The sequence below is a fragment of the Polypterus senegalus genome, chromosome 8 (assembly GCF_016835505.1).
Source record: "Polypterus senegalus isolate Bchr_013 chromosome 8, ASM1683550v1, whole genome shotgun sequence".
Lineage (NCBI taxonomy): Eukaryota > Metazoa > Chordata > Cladistia > Polypteriformes > Polypteridae > Polypterus > Polypterus senegalus.
The window spans coordinates 88,424,800-88,449,224 of NC_053161.1; the positions used below are offsets into that span (position 1 = coordinate 88,424,800).

At 37.2% G+C, this 24,425-nt stretch overlaps 1 protein-coding gene across 1 annotated transcript in view; it reads right to left on the bottom strand.

The window, feature by feature from the left end:
- asz1 (ankyrin repeat, SAM and basic leucine zipper domain containing 1) overlaps positions 1-24,425 on the bottom strand; it is a 206,667-nt gene that overhangs the window by 178,060 nt on the left and 4,182 nt on the right. The window contains exons 2-4 of the mRNA XM_039761401.1: positions 23,462-23,561; positions 9,874-9,996; positions 4,551-4,662 (exon numbers count right to left, since the gene is read on the bottom strand). Coding sequence (XP_039617335.1) covers positions 4,551-4,662; positions 9,874-9,996; positions 23,462-23,561 — 335 coding nt within the window. The remainder of the gene's footprint in view (positions 1-4,550; positions 4,663-9,873; positions 9,997-23,461; positions 23,562-24,425) is intronic.

Consider the following 24,425-nt stretch of genomic DNA (forward strand, 5'->3'; position numbering starts at 1 on the left):
AGATCAGTGAATCTTTCTTTGCCAAAAGATGCCCCACAGCCACTGGACCCCACTACCTTGCCCAATACCCAGTCCATGAAAGCATTGAACAGAGTAGGAGCAAGAACACATTCACAGCTAATTGGAGGATCAGCCTCAAAAACCCTTAGCCCAAAGATATCCTTTGTTCTAGCTGGAGGATCAGCTTTGAACAGCTGCTCAAACTAGCTGGCCCAGCAGTTCACAACTGCAGTGTCACCTGTAAGGAACGTTCCTCATAGCCAGCCCTGTCAGTGCCAGTGGTTGTACTGAAGTCACCCATGACAAGAAGAGTGTCACCTCGTGGGCACCCATCAACCACCAAATAAAGTTGTGAATAAAATGTCTCCCTCACCGAGACATCACTGACCACAGTCAGAGCATATACCAAGACAACAGACAAGGCACCCAGGCAGTGCCATAATCTGAGTCTCATAATACGCTCGTTGAAAGGAGTGACATCGGAAACCATCGGAAAAAGCTGATCCGCTACAGCAACAGCTACTCCCCAAGTATGACAGCCATCAGAGCGATCAGACCAATAAAAGGTATATTCACCTACAGAGATCTGGCCAGTCCCAGGTCTGTGCACCTCAGAAGGTGTCACCACTGAAATGCAGAGTTTACACAGCTGCTTCAACAGCAAAGGAAGATGATCATCATGCCGGAGAGACAAGACATTCCACACGCCACCTCAAATTGGGACCCGAGTGCTGCCATGCAACAAGTGATGCCTCAGCACCACACCAGTTCTGAAAAGGCCCGACTCCATTGGCTGTCCAATGGCTTCGACTCTTCTTTTTAATTTTTTCTTTTATAAACATTGGCTGGAGTGCCAATCCTGCCACCAACCCCCATGATTTCCCTGCAAGTTGGAGGACCACTTACAGGGCTGCATGCAGTTTCAAGTCATACACAGGACCACGTCATACCCAGGATCCCATAACCATCATTAAAATTATTTTCCATTTGTGCAACAGTAGAACTTCTGTTGATTTGTATCAGAAAGGATAGCCTTCTTTGACCTGTTCCTTTAAGGAGTGTTGGCTGTTTTTCTCCTCCTTGTACTTCTGCTGATAGCTACTCACCATGGCTGACTGTGAGCACTCCAGAAGCCCTGATATTTTGAAAATGCTCTATCCCTGTCATCTGGCCCTTATCAAAATTACTCAGGTCTTTACACCCATCTGTGTTGCAGATTAAAGTTCCTTTCCCCAAAAACAAGCCCTTTGTTTCCTGTGGCCTTTAGATATGCCATCATGATGAGAAACTAGGACTGCCTTCGATTAGGCATCTGCACAGCCCACTCTTTAATAACCTAGAACTGAACACAGGTGGCAAGACAATTTTTTTCCTAAATTGGTCTAAAGGGTATATTTGCACACAAGCAGATACCTTCAATAATTCAGGGCTTGAGTCATGGTAATCCCTTGCAGTCCAGGTTTGCCATTCCTGCTTCATTTTTCTTCAGATCTCCAGATATGGTCTGTGCTTAGAACATGTGCAATTTCTCTCACTCCATAAAGCCACTTTCCTGATCTTCTAAATACAGGCCAGTTGCCAATATGTAGGCCTTGCTTCCAAAAAAAAAAAAAAAATTTCTTCCCATTATCTGGTCTTGTGATCTTGCTTCCCATACAACAGTGCTCGGAAAGCCTGTATAAATGTTAAAAATTCACCTAAAAACACCAACAACCAATACATCTAAGTCACAATTATATAAAGATCACATCAAACACACCTGTAAGTGTCATTTAATGGGTTTGTCATTAGAATCATTTTTTCAGCTCTGTTGCCTGAATACCCCTGGCACCTTCTTCCATGTGTTCAGAAAATGTCCCCATGTGCTTCTCTCCCAATCCTCACTGTACAAGTTCTCCTATCACCTTAGAATTTACTTTTAGATTTCCCCACTGTCTCCTTCTCTGCACTCCAGCAAAAGATAACTGCTCTACCTAATACCTTTACTCAGCCCTTTTGGAACTTTCTGTGGTGCACATCAACAACTCATCTAATTCTGTAACTCAGATGTGGCTTAATGCAGTTCAGCTGAAGAGGAACAGGTTGGGGGATGCCCCCTAGAACCACTCCCCGCCCCCTTTTCCATCCCCTACTTGTTCTTCAGTCTCCTCTATTTTCTGATCAATGGACGGATTGCTGTCTACTTCCGTTTTTGTTTCCTTTGATTAACATTCAACGCTTCTCAAAGTAGGGCCAATGTCATGAAGAGATTTTGGTAATTTTCCTTTTCTTTCTTGTTAATATGATCAAAACACATGTATGTAAATGTATACATGACATAACATTCAGATGTGTTAGAAAAGTTAGTGGTTTTAAAAGTTTTCTGGTGACTTGATTATCACATTTTGTTTATTATTTTGTAACATTTGCCATATCTTCTTATATAATACTAGGCTCACCCGCCTTTTAAGGCGACCGACTTTTAAGTTGACCACTTCTTAAGGCAATTCAATATGTAGATCAATTTGAAATTTTATACAAACTCATTTGGTTATATTGCATTTGAGCGGTATTACTTTAATACTCGTAGTTTCTATACTGAGGTCACCCTTTTGAACCCCCCTGATATTTACTACGCGGTGAGGCATTTGTACTCCATCAACATTAATTATTTCCAGAGACATAATTTTGTCTATTTTTCCAGCGCATCGCGCAAAAAAGCAAGGGAACGATGGGAGCACCAGAACTCTGCTCCTATCATGTCGCTTCATACCGCAAGCTGCAAGTAATAAGTCTGTGATAAGCGGAATACCGCTACGCTTGTCCGGAAGGACAATTCTGACCACTTTTATATAGTAAGAAAGAAGAAGAAGATATCGCACAGTCTAGAGTAGAAAATCATCTTTTACCTAGAAAAACGAAACTACAAATCCCATCGTGAATGGCAAAATGGACGGGGCGTGTGTGAAACTCCGCACCTGTGTAGCACTCACAGGACGGAAGGACAATCCCGACCGCTTTTATATAGTAAGATGCTACAGTGGTTGTCTGTTTGTCTGTCCAGGATTTTAAATCACCTGTAGCTCGCAAACTGTTAGAACTATTGAAATTTGGTACACATATACTACGTGGCCTCTACTTTCTGCTGTCGGGGTGATTATTTTTATTACTCTTTTTATTTTTATTTTATTGTAGATTTAACTCTCGGCAGTGGGCAGCAGGGCAGCCCGTGTGGCACATGTATACAGGCTAAACCATTCTTGAGGCAGATTGAAGTCTTAAGCGCCAGCTTAAGTGAAAAATTAAGAAAAACATACTAAGTAATTGTAACACAAAAACTGACTTAATCAGTTTTAACGAGAAAAGATGCCGGCGGAAGAAGAGAAGAAGTGATAGAGTGGAGAAAAAAAAGAGCTGCTCACGAAGCAGCAAGTGCATAAACCTCTGAGCAAACGAATGCTAAAACGTACAGAGAAAGAGTATGAAAACCATAAGTCAAGTGTATTCACTGCACGTTACCGCGAAGTACGCCATTACTGCCTCATAAATTAAAGCAAAATTTGAACTTAAGTACATGTGTTAGTAGGGTATACAAAATACAAGTTTTTACAATTTCATGTAGTTAGGAATGCAGCCCAAATAGGCTTGTGATGCTGAAACAGCTTTCACAGACTGTAGAGTCAAGCTCAAGTGAAGTTGCCTAAAGTAAAAGTGCATTGACTGATGTGCTGTTGTTGGTTCTTGGTTTTGGAGGGCTCACAGCTAATTACAGTTTAAATTACTTAAACTTTTTAAAGCATCGCCCAATGGAGAATAAAAATCTCTTATGACGTCTCAAGCTAAGATTTCTGGCTGAATCCTTCCTTGTTGAATACCAGGTCACTGTGGCAAACTGCCAATTAATTATAGAAATACTGAATCACTCAAATGTGCACAAAATGCAGATATGTTATTTTAGCAAAACAAAAATTTAGTACAGGTATGCATAACGTTTCACCTAGCAATAGCTATGGAGCAGGTTTCCTCTTTCCTCATTTCTATATAAGCTGCTTGCATTTTTTCTTTTTTTTTAATGGTCATGAACCTCGCATAACTTACTATGGTTTCAAGGAGCATGACAAGTGAGCTGTTGAGTATGAAGGGAGTGCAAGCTGCTAAGCAGTCACAGAAGCGTTTTTTTTTACAAGTAGAATATCAAGTATAAGCCACTTCAGCACCCACAATTCTGTAGGTGTTTTGTCACTAGGATGTGGGTGTTGGTGCTTTTTCGCATTATATGCAAAAACACATTAAAAGTTTTTGTGTTAAATTATGTTATGTCTGGCTAAAACGTTTAATAAAAATTTGACTGAGGAAGGAAAAAAAAAAATAAACCTACAAGAACAGTTTGGAACACTAAAAAAAGTGTGCTTAGCTTTTATGGTAATTTTAAACGTTTTAAGATTTTGAGCTCTGCAAAAAGCTTTAATGCCTATATTTTGCCAACTGCTTTTATTCAAAATGGGAAGTTGTCAGAAAACATATTTTTCCAAGACATGAGGTTCTCTTACAAATGCAGCTTTTTTTCTTACTTGTTAGAGACATTTGGGTCAGCATTCCTCAACAGCAGCAGTTCAACACACTTCACAATTTTTTCTTCCAGGCCTGATGCTGTGCAGGCAGCCATCAAGGCTGTGTATTTATCTGTACAGTTAAACAAAAACAGGTACAAATATCAGCAAAGACTGCTCATTATCCTCTTTCAGTAAGTAATCTATCTTCATGGATTTAACTTGCTTTCACTATATTGTACTGGAGAGCATAGGTTAAAATTTAACAGAAGTAGAGGATGTAAAATGTGTATGGAGTTGTCTGTGTTACAATTGTGGATAGCCTGGTAATGCAGTTTAGTTTACATGAAAAAGAAAAAAAAAAACTGCCTTTAAACTACTTTAATTTAAAAAAAATGAACACTGCCTAAACAGTAGAGATTAAACTTGCTGAAAATTAATAATTCAACCTTGACTCTGACAAACAGCAATAAATTCCATTCACTTTAAGAAAATAAATGGTAAAAATAAACAGGTATCATCAAAAGCTGATAGAATGACGATGAAACTCTGTTTAACACAGCAACTTGATCAATCAAAGCCACATTTCTTTATCCGAAGGCAAAATTTAGAATTTTGGAGTTTATGTATTTTTAATTATTTCCTTTTGAAGCTTTAAGCTTTGGTTAGGCTCATATAATCATCTGTGCATGACGTATAATTGTCTTCACTAATTCATTCATTCTGAGCCAACTCTGGTAATGTCTTCAACAGTTCACTTAAACCAACAGATGTATTCAATTTTTAAATGAAACAGGAATTAAAGTGTAAACTGAAAACATGTGAATTGAATTGAATTTTTCCGTTAACTTATTTCTATCACAATATAAAATGAAACTACAGAAAAGCTGTTGATAATTCATGATAGGCTCAGTTATGCCACACCAAAAAAATATTAAATATTGTATACTGAATTACTATAGACATATACAGAAACTAATTCTATAGCTTGTTGCTCATGTGAAGCTGAGCATGTGCAGTAACAGGAGGACTGCACTTCAAGTGTGCACTGATAGTCCTCAGACACCCATTACAGACAGAATGCTCATTCTTCTTCCCATCGTGGTATAGCCACTATTGAAGGGTAAGGTGTGATGGACAGTGCTGCCATTTATCCTACCCCAGTCTCAGGTAAAGCATGCTCAGTTCCTTACGTAATCACACTGGCTAATGAAATATGTAACATTCAGTGTGCCTTGTGCAGTCAATGATATATACATATAATGTGCTGTATTTTAGTAAAATACACAAAATGTTATTTTTTGGCTGACAGTTTTTTTCAAAGTAACTTGCAACATTTGAGGCACAGACAGCTATATTGACTTAGTAATGGTCACATAGAGTCAATAGTGGGATACGAACACACAACCTCAGCCAAAGCCTTATCCACTATGTCAGAAGCAGGGCAAAGAAACCCTGAGAGCTGTTTATTGAAGCCAGGCTTTAACTTCATTCTGTGCTCTCATATACTGCCATCTCCTTTCTCCTTTTTGGAAACTTTGCATATTACATTAATTTGCTCGACATCTGATCTTTCATATACGAATCAAGTCTAGACAACCAAATTAACGTTATAGCCTTTCTATGGAATGACACCATTCATAACAGAAGTGCCATTCATAATATTCTCTGCTTTAATATTATAATGTACCTTATCATTTTAGTTGCTTCTTTGCACCAAAACTGGGCTGATGCAGCTCCTTTGTGCCCAAACCACCACACCATACAGCGGTGCCCTGAGCTGTCCTGACTGAACACCTCTTATCAGGATTCGGCTCTTGAGGCACCCTGCTCTCTGGAAATCTTTGGCCAGATCATTAAAATAGGTCTGGTCTATACACAGTCTCCAACTGATTAAGACAATGTTAATGCTTGACTGTTTAATTGCACCAAAATAAAAAAAAAAAAAACTTTGATTACCACATTTGAATCACAATTATTAGGATTAATATGACTCCTGAATATAGTTTTAAAACATTACTTCAAATCAAATAATTTCACAAAAAAAAAAAAAAAAACACCCATCAGTCCCCAGTGGTGGATAACCCAATGGTTTTGTCTGTCCTACAGCCCCTTTCACAAAGGGTTCATCCACAAATTTCCCATGATGTATGCATTTAAATGTGTGCAATTATGATGGCGGTTTTCCAGAGTGGCTGTATTTGTATCATCAGGCCAACATTATGGATTTAGATCTGACAGACCCTCTACACTTTGTGGCTTTATATTTGTTTCTTCAGCAGTTTTGTCTTTCTTTTAGTCATTCATCGTCTTGCTCACAGCAAGTGAACACAGGTTTCAACAGGACCACAAATATGGCTATAAACGGTTAATATTCTACCATGTAACATGTTAATTAAAATGTCCAACACTTCGTTCTATCTGATCACTCAATTCCAATGCATATATTAAAGTGAATGGTTTTTACTAAAGTTAAACTCTTGGTCAATTCCAAAGGCTGGATGCAAGCCTAGCCTGTTTTATGACTTGTGCTAGTAAGAAATGAATAAAAAATACTGGAGAGATTACCCTGTGCAATAAACATTGCAGATACACAGGTAACACATACAGCAGGATAACGCCCATCAGTGGTTGATACGGACCGCTCACAGTCGTGAAAGACAGGCTCTGCACAGCTGCCGGATGGAGTTCTCCATTTAACTCATGCTGTAAAATACTCAATTCTGATAACTGGGGTTCTCAGCTCACCAACAGGAGTTCACAACATCGCAAATCTTTGAACCGAGAGGCTTCATGGTGCAAGTCCACAGCAATTCAACTGGCAACAAGGGTGGTATTTACACTGTGGACAGGTAGAGTGTATGGGCAACGCTGCAAAGAAAAAAGTAGGTGCTAACACAGAGAGGTCAGCCAACATTAACAGGAAGTGCAATGTTCACAGTGATGAGACGGGCTCAACACAGCTGATGGATGGAGCTCTCTATACAGGACAAAGCGCTTCATCCTGACCCAGAACATTTACAAAAATATTTATCTATAATACATATGCCATGAAGGAAATAATTTGTCATAATTACAAACCACAGTTTTAATAAAATGTTCATGTTCATCAACAAGACAGACACATTTGGCTCTTAAGCTGGGGAAAATTCTTTTTTATCTGTTCTTTTTCTAGTTAAGAATTCTAAATACAAGCCCAGTCACTGTCAACAATCAGACAAAGAGTGTCAATTTTAATACAGGTCAAAATTAAAAGGGCTAAACTCATTCTCTTTTAATTTCTTCCAAAGGCCCACCTCTCGTCTCTTACACTTCAGATGTATGCGTGGACCAGCTGACTGTTGTTCCTCTTCATGAACCACACATCTCCTCAAATTTCCTTTTATCAGTTTATTACTCCACTTTCTTTAATGCAATATTCTCGATTTTACTTTCTCTCCAAAAGTCTGTCAGCTCTCTATTTAAAGAAAGTGTGGCAACAAAGAGACACGAGATTCTTTACCCAACGTAATACCTCACGGAAATAAGCACAACAACTAAATTACTATAAAGCTTAGAAAAGCAGGTTTAAAAAAAAAAAAAAATTATCTAATTTACTGATCAAGTCATTTGGTTGGAAATCAACCAATCTGGATCAGCAGTTGATCAATCCGAGTATCACTTAAGAATTGCCTGCAACTTAATATCAGCAAAACCAAGGAACTGGTTACTGACTTTTGCTGCACCATACAGCCTCTAAGTCTGGTCACTATTTAGGTAGAGATGTTGCACTGCTATAAGTACTTGGAGTTCCATGCCAATAACAGGCTAGGCTAGTCTCGTAACAGAGAAACTATATAAGCAAGGACAGAGCAGTTATTTTTTTTTTCCTTTCTTAAGAAACTGTGCTCCTTTAATGCAGGCAAGAACATCCTTCACATCTTCTACAACCTGTGATGGACAGTGTATTCTTCTAAGCTTTGGTGTGCTGGGCCGTTGACATTACTTCAAGAGAAGCCCAAGGAATGAACAAACTATTTAAAAAGGTAGGCTCAGTTATGGGACACAGTTTTGATCCCCTCGAAGATTAAGTGAAGAGAATGAAAACAATGGCACACACTCTCTCTGAGACACATGCATTAAGTACTTTCAGCCAACAAATTATTCAGTGGAGGTATGTAAAGAAACATTACTGGGGCTCCTTTATACCAATAATAATACACCTGCATAATCTCATTATGATTGCCAAAGTCATTTTTTCAATGTTCTTTCATTTGTTTTGGTGCTTGTTTGAGTGGGTTTGTTGTTTGCCATGAAATAATATTTATTGAGCTTCTGTAAAATGTAAATTTCCTTTTGAGGACAAAGAGTTCCTTCTACAGGGACTGTCCCATAGTCTCTACCTTTTGGCAAGCTGTGTAGCAGTTCATTTTGTGTATCCTCTCCTGTGATGACCCTTTAATAACACAAATGTTCATTCCTCCTGGTCCTTTCAGCACTCTCATCTTTTCATTACAGACAGTCTTCTTTGACCTTTACTAACGCAAAGCTGGTCTTGATGTCTTGCTTGAAATCCCAAAAATTCTCTAGTCTATTTCTAGAAATCTTTTTTAATCTTATGCTTCTTGAATTATCTGCTGAACAACTAACTGCCTGTCCAGTGTGCAACTCAACTTGTAAAGAGTCGTACAGATAGTGTTGCGTTTTGTGTTAATTAGGTGTTTGTTATGTACATAGGTTTCTTTTTATTTTGGGCTCATCAACCTTCAAGTCTTTCAAATTTCTCTCCCATTAACACTATTTCATGCTATCTGCAGCTGTGAGAATTGTATTTTTAATTTATGATGTTTTTAATGCATCAATGATGATAGGAATTGCTCTTCATTAGTATATATTTTATAATACAAATTTAATCAGCAAAAAGAAAATAAAATGATTTCACAGACAGTAAATATTTTTATGAATCTGAAACAGCCATATTCCAGAAAACCAAGTATGTTTTTGTAAAAGTTTGGGCCAAAAGAGTAACAAAAGTGACAATGCAGAATGTCTGAGGCAGTGTTTTTCAACCTTTCTACTGGAATGGAACCCTGCGCGACTGGTTACCTAGCTCACGGAACCATGTGCAATTATCCACCAGTATGTCCTATATCATGGGACTTTTTCGGCGGAACCCTTAGCTAGCACTCACGGAACCCTTGGGTTCCATGGAACCCCGGTTGAAAAACACTGGTCTGAGGCCTATTTTAATGCATATATTTTTAGAGCAGTCACCCTGTTTCCCTCTGTTGGCATTCCATTTCTCTCTACTTCAAACCATTTAAAACCTGTGCAACATACTGTAACAAGTACATGGAATCATTACCTTTGCTGGCATTCGCATTTGCTCCTCTGTCCAAAAGCAACTGGGTCAGTTCAAAATGTGAAGCATTAACTGCACACATTAATGGTGTCCATCCAAAGACCACTTGAGACTCAATATTCATGCCTTCAAAACAAATAAGAGATGACTAAAAATTTAAATACAAGCAATGAAGTATGGCTACTTTCCACTAAACAGCATATAAATGAAAAACCCATTCACTAACTGCATCATCATTCACTTAACAAAACACATTACATTTTAATGATGAACAGCGCACCTACAAACACAAAGTTCAATCTGACGAAGGCCTATCACACTATAATAAAGATGTAATGGTTTCCAGTTAATTTATATCACTATAGTTTTCAACGCAAAAGAAAGAAATATGACCGACTGATTAAACTACCATCCAGGTCACAGTCTTATAATTTTAAATTACAGGCTATATTGTATCCTACTTAATGTTACTTACTAGATGCTAAGTAAGCCTGCAACTCCTGTTCTGGCAACTTCTTAATTGACTCCTGTAATAGGGTCCAATTCAACAAATAGATAATCAATAAATAGCTTGATAATACTTAGAATCAGATGCTTCACCAGAGGTGCCTTAAATGTCATTAACATTTTACTTGCAAAACATTTGAATTCTTGGCAATAAAGCTAATCCATTCAATGTCATTATTATGGTAAATACTGTACCTAGTTGTCACAAGCCAACTGCAGGGCAGATGGCCTGCTAGTAGTCAGAGCCGACCTGGGCCAAAGGTATACTGTAAGTCAAAGACAATAAAAAGATAGCAGGTGTAGAAGAGAAAAGTGTGTTTTTATTGCAAAACAGTTTAGTTTAAAAGAATTTACAGTTTTTGTAGTGAAATTTTACAGTGAAAAATGCGAAATAATAAAATTCAATCCCAAAACACAAAAGTTAGAAATTCCAAATAGATAGATTGTATATAATCATATCTAGGTTTAGTTACTGAAACATGACTTAGTAACACCAATTCTTTACTGGAGGCCATATAAAATCAAGCATTATTGGTCATTGACGTAGTTTGGGAATAATCTAATATGCTGTATTACAGATTTTTTTTTAAAATTGAGGTGAACTTTAGAACTAATTTACAGATCTCCTATTAATTATTAACAACTCAATTCAATGAACTTTTATTCTGCCTAGCTATAAATCTATATTGTGTTAACGGGAAATGTACACATATGTAAAATATTTGTTATGTGTCTTTCCACATATCTACCGTACACCACAGAATTTTAATATAGACTGTAAAATCTGTTTTGCTTTCATAATCACACCCACTCTCACATCAAATACAATTATCATCTGTGGCACCAATACTGAACATGCAGTAATTTCTCCAAATTAAGCTATCGGTAATCTCTTCTTAAGTACATTTGAATTTAGGCTGCCCTTGCCAATAAAAATCACACCAGAGATTTCTCTCATGCACAGTCAGTTTGAGGCTTCATTAACCAATCCTTAAGTACTGTTTAGAGCATTGTCTCAATTGACAAAAGGTTAAGTCTGAAGTACAATGTAAAATTTCAACACTAGTAGCACAGATTTTATGAACTTTTTTAAATTATAAAAATATAATGTTCTAATTTTCAAATGTTTAATTGTTTTAAAGAATTTAAATAGTATTGCAATGTCAAGCAAAAAATTCCAGGTGTAGCAGGAATGGGAAATTACATCTTCAATATCTATACATATAAAAGGCAAAGCCCTCACTAACTCATCACTAATTCTCCCACTTTCCATATAGGTAGGAAGCTGAAATTTCACATGCTCATTCCTTGCAGTGTACTTACAAAAGTTAGATATGTTTCAGATAGATAGATAAATACTTTATTGATCCCAAGGGGAAATTCACCTAATCCAGCAGCAGTATACTGATACAAAGAAACAATATTAAATTAAATAGTAATAAAAATGAAGAAAATAAATAAATAAATAAAAATAAAATTAAAATTAGCATTTACTCCCCTGGGTGGAATTGAAGAGTCCATAGTGTGGGGGAGGAACGATCTCCTCAGTCTGTCAGTGGAGCAAGACAGTGACAAAAGTCTGTCACTGAAGCTACTCCTCTGCCTGGAGATGACACTCTTCAGTGGATGCAGTGGATTATTTATGATTGACAGGAGTTTGCTTAATGCCTATCTTATTGTTTCATGTCCTATTGAAACACCCAAGATGGGGGGGGGGACGGGTGTACCCCCTAAACTGTATACAGTATATAGATAGGGGAAACCCCTCCTCACTATTTCTGCGACTTCCAATATACGTAGGAAGCCCAAATTTCTCATGCTCACCCTTTACACTGTACTTACAAATGTTATGTTTCATTTCACTCCGTGACCCCTTAACGAACTTTCAAAAATAACATCTTCTTTTTGACGGCTCTCGCCATTATGCTGTAAGGAACTATAGGAATTGAACTCTCCTTTTGGCGGTTTCATTCCTTATTTCTGTTAACACTAGAATTACCAGAGTCTACGAAAAAACTCATAGATCCATCCCACCTTAAATCGCTTAAAACCGTTCACAGCTCTCTACCAGTATCTTTTGTCATCTAAATGTGCTGATAAAATCAGGCTGCAAGCTGCCAGCTATTCCATCCCCCCACCGACTTAGAACGTGCACAAACTTCTTCCAGCTCATGCCTTCATTGATTTTCTGGGAGTGAAGTGGAGTTTTAGAGTGGAAATAATAGATCCTTATTTGGAACACAAGCATTTCATGTGTGTTCCGTTTCTACAGTAATCTGTGTAAACACATTTTTAAAACAGAAACGTTTTTCATATTCTAGTAGTAAATGACAAAATGTAGACATAAACTATATAATGTATGAAGCCTGAAGTCCAAATATCAAAGAAACACTTTCACAAAAGGTACAAATATAACAGAATAAATGCGCTTTTATTCTAAAGTGTAACTGCAGAAAAAAAAGCCGCCTTAGCAGGCCATACTGACGCATATTCACTACAACTGGCGCGGTGGTGTAATGGTATCAGCTGCTGACTGGTAATGAAAAGGTCATGATTTCAAGCCCTCACGACTCCGTTTTGAGAAGTAAACTGATCTTATTCTTAATATTTTAGAATAAAAACATACATTTAATTTCAGTTTCTAACAGCCGGTGTAATTTATGTTACTTGTAAAGGTTAGCTTTGTTTTTTTTTTATTCACTTTTCATTCTCTCAGTCGCGTTCAGGATCCTTCCCTATGGCCCCCCCCCCCCCCCTCCCCATCAGACACTGCTGTTTTCACATAAAGACGCGCTATAACTCTGCAGTGTATCACGATACATTCTCTTACCAATGCTAGCGAAATGAAGTGTCTGCATGCACTTTTTGTGGCATTACACGTGTATTTTTTGAGCATGTCCGTGCCAAATAAATAACATTCGAGCTATAGCGTGTCTTTATGTGATCCAAATAAATAACATTCGAGCTATTGAGCGCCTTTATGTGAAAAATTGGATCACATAAAGATGTGCTACAGCTCAAATGTTATTTATTTGGAGACGCGCTATAGCTCGAATGTTATTTATTTGGAGACGCGCTATAGCTTGAATGTTATTTATTTGGATCACATAAAGACGCTCTATAGCTCGAATGTTACCTATTTGGAGACGCGCTATAGCTCGAATGTTATTTATTTGGCACAAACATGCTAAAAAATACATGTGTAATGCCACAAAAAGTGCATGCAGATACTTCATTTCGCTACCATTGGTAAGAGAATGTATCGTGATACACTGCAGATCTAGCGTCGGAGCAAAAACGCACATTGCACTTTTGCCATCACTGTACTTTGTATATGTACTGTATATGGGAAGCTCTGCATTTTACTTGTGCCTTTACGCTGTATAAAGTGAGTAAATAAATCAAAGTAACTAAAGGTAAATAAAGAACTGAAGCTTGTTGATGCTGCATCATCTTTTCTTTTTCCATCGCCTTTTCCTGTAAGAAGCGTTCTACACACTTCTCTCTATGCTATTACACACCTGAAAAAGAGAGACAATATATGTGAAACCATCACTGCACTAATGCAATATTATTTGAAAACGAACAGCGTCAGATCGGGTTTAAATTTATGCTGGCGCTATCACTTAGAGTCAGATCTGGAGCTTATTAAGTGCGCGCAAGAACATGCAGGTGGCCAGTTACTGTGTGCTACATACAACATGCTGGCGGTGATCAACGCACATTTAAAAAAAAGCTTGTGATAGTACAAGCAACCAGCCACCTGCGTGCTCCTGCTGCACTGAATAAGCTCACGCCTTCTGGTGCATGATGTCAGCGCAGCAGCGGAATAAAAAGAAGGAGACAAATACATGTGACATTTTGAAGAAATCGTTTTATGACCTGAATAGTACCAATCAGAAAACATTGTTGCACTAATGCAATATTATTTGAAAACAAACAGCGTCAGATCAGCTGTAAAAGTATGGCATTTCTAAATGTTTGCTTTTTTTCAGTCTGATTCTCTCAGTCAGACTGTATATTTGTCTCTTATTCAGTGCGCGCAAGAACATGCAGGTGGCCAGATGCTGTGTGCTACAACATGCTGGCGGTAATCAACGCACAATTTAAAAAAAGAAAGAGACAAATATATGTGACGTTTTGAAGAAATCATTTTATGACACGATTTACCTTTATTTACTTACTTCCTAAAGCCTAAAGTCACAAGTAGTGTGCAGAGGGCATGTTCAAAATTGTGTGTAATGCCACGAAAAGTGCCTGCTGACACTTTAGTATGCAAGCAATGGTATGTGCATTCTTGCTCCGATGTAGAAGGGAGCCGAGTTTACCTCTATTATAGTGTGCCTATGTGAAAGCAGCAGTGTCAGATGCTGGGGTGGGGTGTGTTTGGGCTCGTGAACACAGCTGAGATAATAAAACTGACTTAAAAAAAAACAAAAAAAAAAACAAAGCTAACCTTTACAAGTATAAAATTACACCGACTGTTACAGACTGAAATCAAATGTATGTTTTTATTCTAAAATAGTAAGACTAAGAGCAGTTTACTTCTCAAAACAGAGTTGTGCATGATCGAGCTCATGACCTTTTGTTTCCCAGTCAGTCAGATTATATTGCGCCACAGAGGAAGTCATAATAAATGGGTGTCAATGTCGCATATTAAGGCGTTTTTTTTCTTTTCTGAGGTTATATTTTTGAATAAAAGTGCAATTGTTGTGTTATATTTGTACCTTTTGTGAAAGTGTTTCTTTGATATTTGGACTTCAGGCTACATACATTATATAGTTTATGCCTACATTTTGTCATCTACTAGAATATAAAAAACGTTTCTGTTTTAACAATGTGTTTACACAGATTACTGTAGAAACGGAACAGACATGAAATGCGTGTGTTCCAAACAACGATCTATTATTTCCACTCTAAAACTCCACTTCACTCCCAGAAAATCACATGTATATATATGTGTATATATATACATATATATATATATATATATATATATATATATATATATATATATATATATATATATATATATATATATATATATATATATATATATATATATATATATATATATATATATATATATATATATATATATATATATATACACATATATATATATATATACATATATATATATATTATATACATACATATATATCTATACTAATAAAAGGCAAAGCCCTCACTCACTCACTGACTCACTCACTGACTCACTCACTCACTAATTCTCCAACTTCCCGTGTGGGTGGAAGGCTGAAATTTGGCAGGTTCATTCCTTACAGCTTCCTTACAAAAGTTGGGCAGGTTTTATATCGAAATTCTACGCGTAATGGTCATAACTGGAAGCAGTTTTTCTCCATTTACTGTAATGGAGATGAGCTTCAACGCCGGGGCGGAGTTTCGTGTGACATCATCACGCCTCCCCGTAATCACGCAGTACATAGAAAACCAGGAAGACCTCAAAAAGCGCTTAAGAAAACATGCATTATATAATTGAGAAGGCAGCGAAACAATAAGAAGCGGCGAAAGTGACATATACAACCATATTCATGAGTTCTGCTACTTGAAACAAAGCACGATGTAAACCTACACTTTAAATTAAGTTCATAGACAGGCTGCGCTGGCGTTTGTAATTTAGTGCCTGCCCATATAAGGCCGTCCGTCAGCGGCAATCCAATAGCAAACTGCCACGGGTAAATATTCACGGGTGAAGGACTGTGCTTATGGAGAGGAAGATGAGATGGTCAGGGTGGTGTTTGACACAAACTCAGCGAAACTGCGAGAGAAAGTTTTAAGTGCCAGGACTAAGGTAACATTAAATACAGCCATGGACATAGCACGAGATGGCACCAGCACAGCTGGGAACCTTCGATGCATGTACACCGAGTGGCTCACGTGAACTGAACGAGTGCACAGATAAAAGCAACAGTTCCAAAGAGCTGAACAAAACCGAATTACACAATTGAAAAGGCAGCAAAAAATATGAAGCGTCTGATAAGCATATTCATAAATCCAGCTACTGCGGAAACAAAGCACACGGTGGAAAATGTCAATGTCCCGCTAAAGGAAGACAGTGTAAAAAACCCGTGCATGCAGTGTGTCAGGTCTCAGATAAAGAAGAAGACGAGCTGTTTATTGATGCAGTAAGAAATGAATCGATGAATGAAACCTGTCATCTTTACAACGATTGACAAACACGGAATGTAACTTGAACACAACACATCCTACAAATACGAACCTGATTGAAAGAAATAATGATAATCAAATCCTTGATGACAGCAACACTCAGTAACACTCACAAAACAAATACTGTATATTGACAGTCATGTTACGTTATTTTTAAAATGTTCCCTTTTCTTTTTCTACCTTTTTAACACACTACTTCTCCGCTGCGATACGCGGGTATATATATGTATATATATATCCCGATCTACATACTCGAATAATGGATACTTTATTTGCCATCAATGATTGTTTTGGTAAAGCCATACTCAGTGTATTCATTAGATGAACGGTAAAAAAGTAAGAGCGAGGGGAAGATGAATTATTGAGGCATGCAGGCTGTAGTGCGCGTCAACTCTATTTGAATTGCGCGATCACATTTAAAAAAATGTATCTTTTCAAGTTCTATTTAGTCCATATGTGTCAAACTCAAGGGCGCGGGCCACATCCGCCCGTGTAATTATATCCGCCCGAGATCATTTTATATACTGTATTATTGTTATTAATGGCCGGGTATATGAAGCGCTGGTAACACAATAAACTACAGATCCCATAATGCAGCGCTTCAGCTGCCTTGCCAACACTTACCGCATTAATCAAGTCTACCTTATGATGCTGCAAGTTATTGCGAAGCTATAGTTATTGCGCACTGAGTTTGCACGGCGCTTTGGTGACTTTGAAGAACAAAAAAAGTCTGTCTACATGCGGCTCGAACCTTGTGCATGTTTGGTAGCACATATCTGTGTGAGAAGCTCTTCTCAGTGATAAAGACTAACAAAACAGCACACAGGAGTCGCCTCACTGATGAGCACCTGCAATCCATCCTGAGAATCTCCACAACACAGAACCTCACACCAAACAGAAACAAACTTGTGGCCAAAAAAAGATGCCAGGCGTCCAGCTCTAAAATGACATATGAGCAAAGACAACTGCATGATTTGATTTGTTATTGCACGTAAGAGCGGGAGTCAACCGTTTTAACAAACAGCGTATTGCACTGATACGAAATAGCTGTGTGTGTATATATATATATATATATATATATGTATGTATGTGTGTGTGTGTGTGTGTATATATATATATATATATATATATATATATATACACACACACACACACACACACACATATATATATATATACACATATACTGTATATTACTGTATATATTCAATAAGTTATTAAAAGTAAAACATTAACGTTTCGTTCAGTTTCTTGCTACAGCAATTTTAACTCCGTTTCAAAGTGATCCAAAGTCTCGTTTATACCTCGTGTCTTCTCAGTAAAGTTGTATCTCACGAATACCGTCATTTGTGGTAGGCATGATAAACGGCAGCGGGAGTGTGTCTATAAACTTAATGTAAAGTTACGGTTCACGCCATGCTTTGTTTCCGCAGTATCATGCATTGAGAGAACTTCCCCTTTGCTTGGAATGCAAAGTGTGATTAAATGCGTTATTTTTTAGCGCATTATGGAGCACATGCATCAAAGCTTCTCAGCTGTGCTTGTGCTAAGAAAAGGAAACATTTTAAAAATAACATAACATGATTGTCAATGTAACCTTTTGTAAGTAGTGCCTGGAGGATTCAGAGTGTGTATTAACTTGTGGATTTTTCTGTGAGTATTGGTGCACAGCCCCTCTCCAGCAATTTTAACTTTGTTACAAAGTGATCAAAACTCTCGTTTATACCCTGCGTCCTCTCATTAAACTTGTATCCCGCATTAGTCATGGGCATGACAAACGCCAGCGGCAGCCTGTCTATGAACTTAATTTAAACTTTAGGTTTACACCGTGCTTTGTTTCCGAAGTAGGTGCAGTCATGAGTATGCTTGTATGCCTCACTGCGCATGACAAACGGCAGTGGGAGCGTGTCTATAAACTTAATTTAAACTTACGGTTTACAACGGGCTTTGTTTCCGCAGTAGCTGCACTCATGAATATGTTTCACTCGCTCGCTTCTTATTGTTTCGCTGCCTTCTCAATTGTATAATGCATGTTTTCTTCAGCGCTTTTTGGAGCTCTTCTCGTTTTCTACGTATTGCGCTCACAGTCAGTTCACATGATTACGTGGGAGGCGTGATGATGTCACACGATACTCCGTCCCCCGTGGCCATCCAGCTGAACTCCATTACAGTATATTCAGAAAAATAGGTTCCAGTTATGACCATTATACATAGAATTTCTAAATGAAACCTGCCCAACTTTTGTAAGTAAGCTGTAAGGAATGAGCCTGCCAAAATTTCAGCCTTCTACCTACACGGGAAGTTGGAGAATTAGTGATGAGTGAGTGAGTGAGTCAGTGAGGGCTTTGCCTTTTATTAGTATAGATAATAGCTGCCCAAGTACCATTAGGATTTCTGTTGCTGTTGGCGTTTGTTCTTAATCAGGCCACAATAAAGTATCAAAAACGCACAGAAACATACATGTTAACAATTTTGAACATTACAGGTTTGAATATATACTTATTTTTAACTTGAATATTCAAACCTAAAAAAGAAAAGTCTAAATCCTTATGATCTGTGCAGATTGGTGCTCACTTTGCAAAAAACAATCAAAAACATGCCTTAAGTGTCCATGCATTCACTGTCTCATGTAACCTAACAGGACAGTGCATGTATGTGAGCACAGTCAGTGCCCCACAAGTGGAGCTGGCATAGCTGCCTAAAAATGAGTGCGCAAAACAGTGCCAGGGGATAATCAGCCTCTCAATCTACATTGTTCTATTTAATTGCCAAGCATGGATCATCCTCACTCGCATGCAGATGTTTGGGTTTGAAAAGACTTGTTGCTTAAAAAACTGCAATTTGCAAACTATATCGGAAATTGTTTGCCGTTAAAGACTGCTTGACAACTAACTTCTAACCTGTTCATCACCTGTAAAATGTAACTGATTTAGTACTGTGCCCCATTGAAAGAAAAAAAAAAAAAAGTCAGTTCACATTGATTATTAATCCATTGCCTAGTAATCCAGCAATGCCCATTTATCTAGTTTGTAAGCACCTAAGCTGAACACTTAGGTGTTCACTGTTCTTTTACACAGATTGACGGACTCTCTCTGAAACCAACGGCGTGCCATGAGCCTCAAGTAAGCAACTTAACTGTTTTCACTGAAATCCTTTGTAGTGCCCTCTTTATAACAGAGCACTTAGAGCATGCAAAGTTAAATATTGTGATGTGCATTGTCACATGTATTAAATGTTGCAATGTAATAACTGTTAAGTATTCAGTTGTCAGTATAAATTTTATTCATCAGATTATTTTTTCATTGCAACTTAAATTCTGTACAATTATTTTGGGTGTTTACCAAGTTAAAAGAATAAAAAACTCCAAGGCAAATTACAAGAGGTGTACAATGTAGAGATAAAAAAAAAACACACACACACACCAAAGACTGGTGCAGAATAGAAAAAGACAGCATATGAAGCAACCTGAAAAGTTTGTTACAATGTCCAGAATATTTTTAATTATGCCTATTAATTATGGATCAAGCTAAATACCAGGTATATGGAGACTGTGTGACACTCTTAGTTGAGGTAGCCAAATGTGCACTGCTAAAACTGAAAACACTCTTAATTAATAATGATATTGTAGCATAAAACAAAATGAGATCTTAGGTTTATGAGTGAATTGTAACAGAATGAGAAGCAGAAATATACTTTTAGTGTACCAGAGAAGTGTTTAAAAATCTACTTTGAGTACACCTGTATATCAAAAAGCAGAACAGCAGGGTACCAAAAAACACTGTCCCAAATTATATTGTGAAGGAATGTGGTTATTTTACCAATTAAGAGAATAAGCTAATTGTACAAAATTTTAAAAAGGCTGATTGTGGAAGTGAAGTGCAAAAACAGATCTACACAACACCATAGTATTGCATGCAAAGCATGTGTACAGTAAGGGTCCATGTACTTTTTGGTATTTGAAATTTCATTTTAGAAGCAAAAATGAAAAAAACGAAAATGAAAGGAATTTTCAGATTTTGATTTTTGATTAAAGAATAAAATGAGAGAAAATAAGGTATTTTGTAATTCTGCGATAACAAATAGAAGTCATAAAGTTAAAATTACACACACTTTTCTGGATTTATTTGTGATTCAAATAATGAAAGTGTAATAGCTCAAAAACAACAAAACAGACGCATTTTCGTTGTCTGAAACCGTAAGTACTTCTTATTCTGCATGATTTTGACGACACGTGCGAACCTCCCAACGTCCTCCTCACAAGACATCGACCGACGGCCTTGAAGTTACACTGCATGGCATCAGCAGAGGATGGACCATCACGTTGTTTTTCGGAACAGTAAAAGAGTGACACTCTGGGACGAGGACATGACTGCAGAAAAACGGAGTCACAACTTTCAGGTAAAAATACAAACTTTGCAAACTTTGCTTCGTTGATGTAGCAGTTCTTTTATGAACGTTATCGTTGTTACTGCAAAATAAATACAGTAAAGGCCGTTTTCTCGTTCTCGTTTCTTGCAGTTTTCTTTTCTGATGTGCGAAAGAACAAAAGGAACAAAGTAATTGTTTTGCATTTTTCATTTTTACCTTTTAAGTTGAAAATCAAATAAGTGTCTCTTTTTCTTTTTTAAATGATATTTTCTGAAATGAAATTTCAAATACCAAAAAGTACACTGACCAGTAAGAATGCTAAAATTAGTTTAAGGGAAAGAAATCATCTTACATTTGAATGTCAGCTTTTGCATCCAAATATGTTTGTATTTATTTCACAAATAAATTCAAATGATATTTGAATAGTAACATTTGATCTAAAAGCCCTTACTTAATCCAGCTAAACATTTTCAGTAGTGCTGGGGTACAAATCTCAGGAATCCAAAAAAAAAAACAAATGCTTTACTGGCTTCAGTAAAACATTTGTTAATGAGCGATTATATTCATATGCAAGTTAAAGGAAGGAAATGTGACTTATTGAAGGCCTCCCTGCTCTTAGATAAACCAGAAAGCCTGTTTTGTGTATAACAATACTGTGTGCTCATACCCTCTGCACCGGAAACTGCTAAGCAACACACATTTTTTGTCACTAAAAACAAGATAACTGCTTATTCCCAAAACAGGACAGACCTATTTTCAGGCATCTGACCAACTGCATTTGGAATTAGGGTTGCCAAATGCCATAATTTTGGTATTCAACACCAATTCCAGGGCAAATTCACAATTCTAAATACCTATTTAATACCACAACAAAACAGAAAGCATTTTAAATTCCATTAATGCCGTGAATAATATTTTGCCTTTTCAGTAATAGATTATAAAATACATAAATACCTATATTTACAAAATATTTAAATTAATGGTACATCAGCCAAGTAGTCACACAGCTGTCATTAAAGTAAAATATACATATATATATGCATTCATAAATATCAAATTACAATGCAAGATTTGAATTTATTGTATGATTGACATGGGGGCTTTTCCCAGGGTAACAGCACTTAGAATATGTACTTGGTGAGATACATCAGTGAGTCCATGAAGATGTGATTCTATATAAACCCTATGCTGAAATAACCCACCAAGATTTTATTACCTGACATTTCCTCACCTGTAACTTAAAATCGACACTAAAAATAAACATTTAAACATTATTATATTAGCTGAAAAAAATCTCACTGTAAAGTAATTTAATGGATGAGTCAAACTGATTGAAATTTCAAGCATCACAAACTCCTACTGTTTTATAATTGTCCCAACCAGTTTCCAAAAAAAAAAAAAAAAAAAACACCACAGAGGGGCAATTCAAACCACATGAGCACAGGTTAATGGGTGGAAAGCCATGTGGCCATGGAGAAGCTGATGAGGGAACTGGCTAATCGGCTAAGCTGAGCCATGGAGCAGGGGCGATCAGGGCTCCAAAGATCCAGCAGTGACCAACAGAAGTGGTAGGACATGGGAGCCAGACTTGGATGATTTCAGTAGGGCACAGATGAAGGTGGCTGAGACAGAAGTCAAAAGGTTGACAGCATTCATCAAGGTCTAATCCCTGCTGAGTAGACTCATGTGGGTAAGCAGCAAAGACAATAGCGTGGAACAATGGAGATGTATGGAGAGTAGATGATCTTGATTGTGGTTTTATTTTATACAATTTTTAACCATTGGTTTTTCATTTTCTGGCACAATGCACTGTTTTATGGATTATTTGCATAATTTTATTTACAAATTTGCACCAGATTTGTTGTCAGTGTCCTCATTGTTTCAGTCCATCCTAGGTAAATGACTATTGATGTCCTGGGAAACGGATGGCAAGGCTGTGGTTACCCGAGGCATCACACAGTACTGACAAGCCAAACAGCTACATCATTTGAAAGTTGCCTTTGTTTTTACATGATACAAATGTTGTCAGCACTGCCACAGTACAGTTTCCTTCCATATCCCATAGTCCTATATACACATGACCATGACACTGTTTAGAAAATGGATTAATGCTCAGATGGGTACCTGTATACAAACAATCAGAGAGAATACATGCAAAGCCTCTGTTCCTTTATCGAGACAGTGTGGGAAATGGAATTAAAAAGAGATTCATCATTACAAGTTAAACAACTGCAATTCATACCTAATCAGCGACATTATGCACTCTCAAAGGATGAGAAAATCTATTTCTGAGTTTAGTGTTTTGCCCATCCCCCACCCACTTTTTTTCTGTTTTTAAATGATAAGCATAATTGGAATTCTCTTTTAATCATACTTAATTTGTAATTACACAGCATGCTAGGCTGTGGATGTGTACTTTTAAGTATAAGCACATACAAAAAGTACACTGTTCAATAATTGTTTAAGATTAGTTTACATTAAACCATTATCTATAGGAATGGACAAGTTATTTAAAAACACTTACCATCATTCAAGAGACTTTCAACAAGACCAATATCTCCTGAGGACAATGCCATTTTTAATGTATGTTCATCATTCTTCATGGGAGAATGAACCTTCGATACCTGAAAATCAAAAACATACTTATTACAGGTAAAATGGTGAGTTTTCTGATTAAGAAACATTTTTAGTATTTATCTGAGGTACTTCAGAAATATGCAGACTCACCCAATGATAAGGAGAAGTGCACCAATACAACTCTTTGATACTCTTTATCAAGCTAGTACTACTGCTTAAGTACTCCTATTCAGTACCTGTTAGATTTCATTATTCCTGACTTAAAGTTGAAGCAGCAGAAATTTTAAAAGAGAACTGGGGATAAAATAACTAAAAAGATGCTGTACTAAGAGGTAACAAACAGCAAACAATTGACAACAAAAGAGTGCTTGTACAGTATGTACATATACAAGATGATAAAAATTCTGATTGGTACAAAAGTGGTATGTCAGAGGTAGTGAAATGTTTTAACCTAAAGTAGCACACTATAAACCTGCATTAAATGTGATGGATAATGTGCAAGTGATGTGCCAGCTATAGATGTGTGTGTGTGTGTGTGTGTGTGTGTGCGCACTGCGGTGGGCTGGCGCTCTGCCCAGGGTGTGTTTCCTGCCTTGCACCTAGTATTGGCTGGGATTGGCTCCAGCAGACCCCTGTGACCCTGTACTTAGGATATAGCGGGATGGATAATGGATGGATGGATAATTTACAAATAATGCAGCCATAAGATCACTTTTTGTGTTAAATAAAAACTGAACACAAGCTTTTGTTACTGTATGTATAACAGCTAACTTGGCCACACATCACTCACCAAGCACGCTTCAGTTCAGGTCTAGATAACTTAAGTGACTGTGCATTCCTTGTTTGCATTTTTTATTTTTGCTATTTTGAAGATTAACTCACCAGACAGCACTACAAGTAACAGGAGAAAT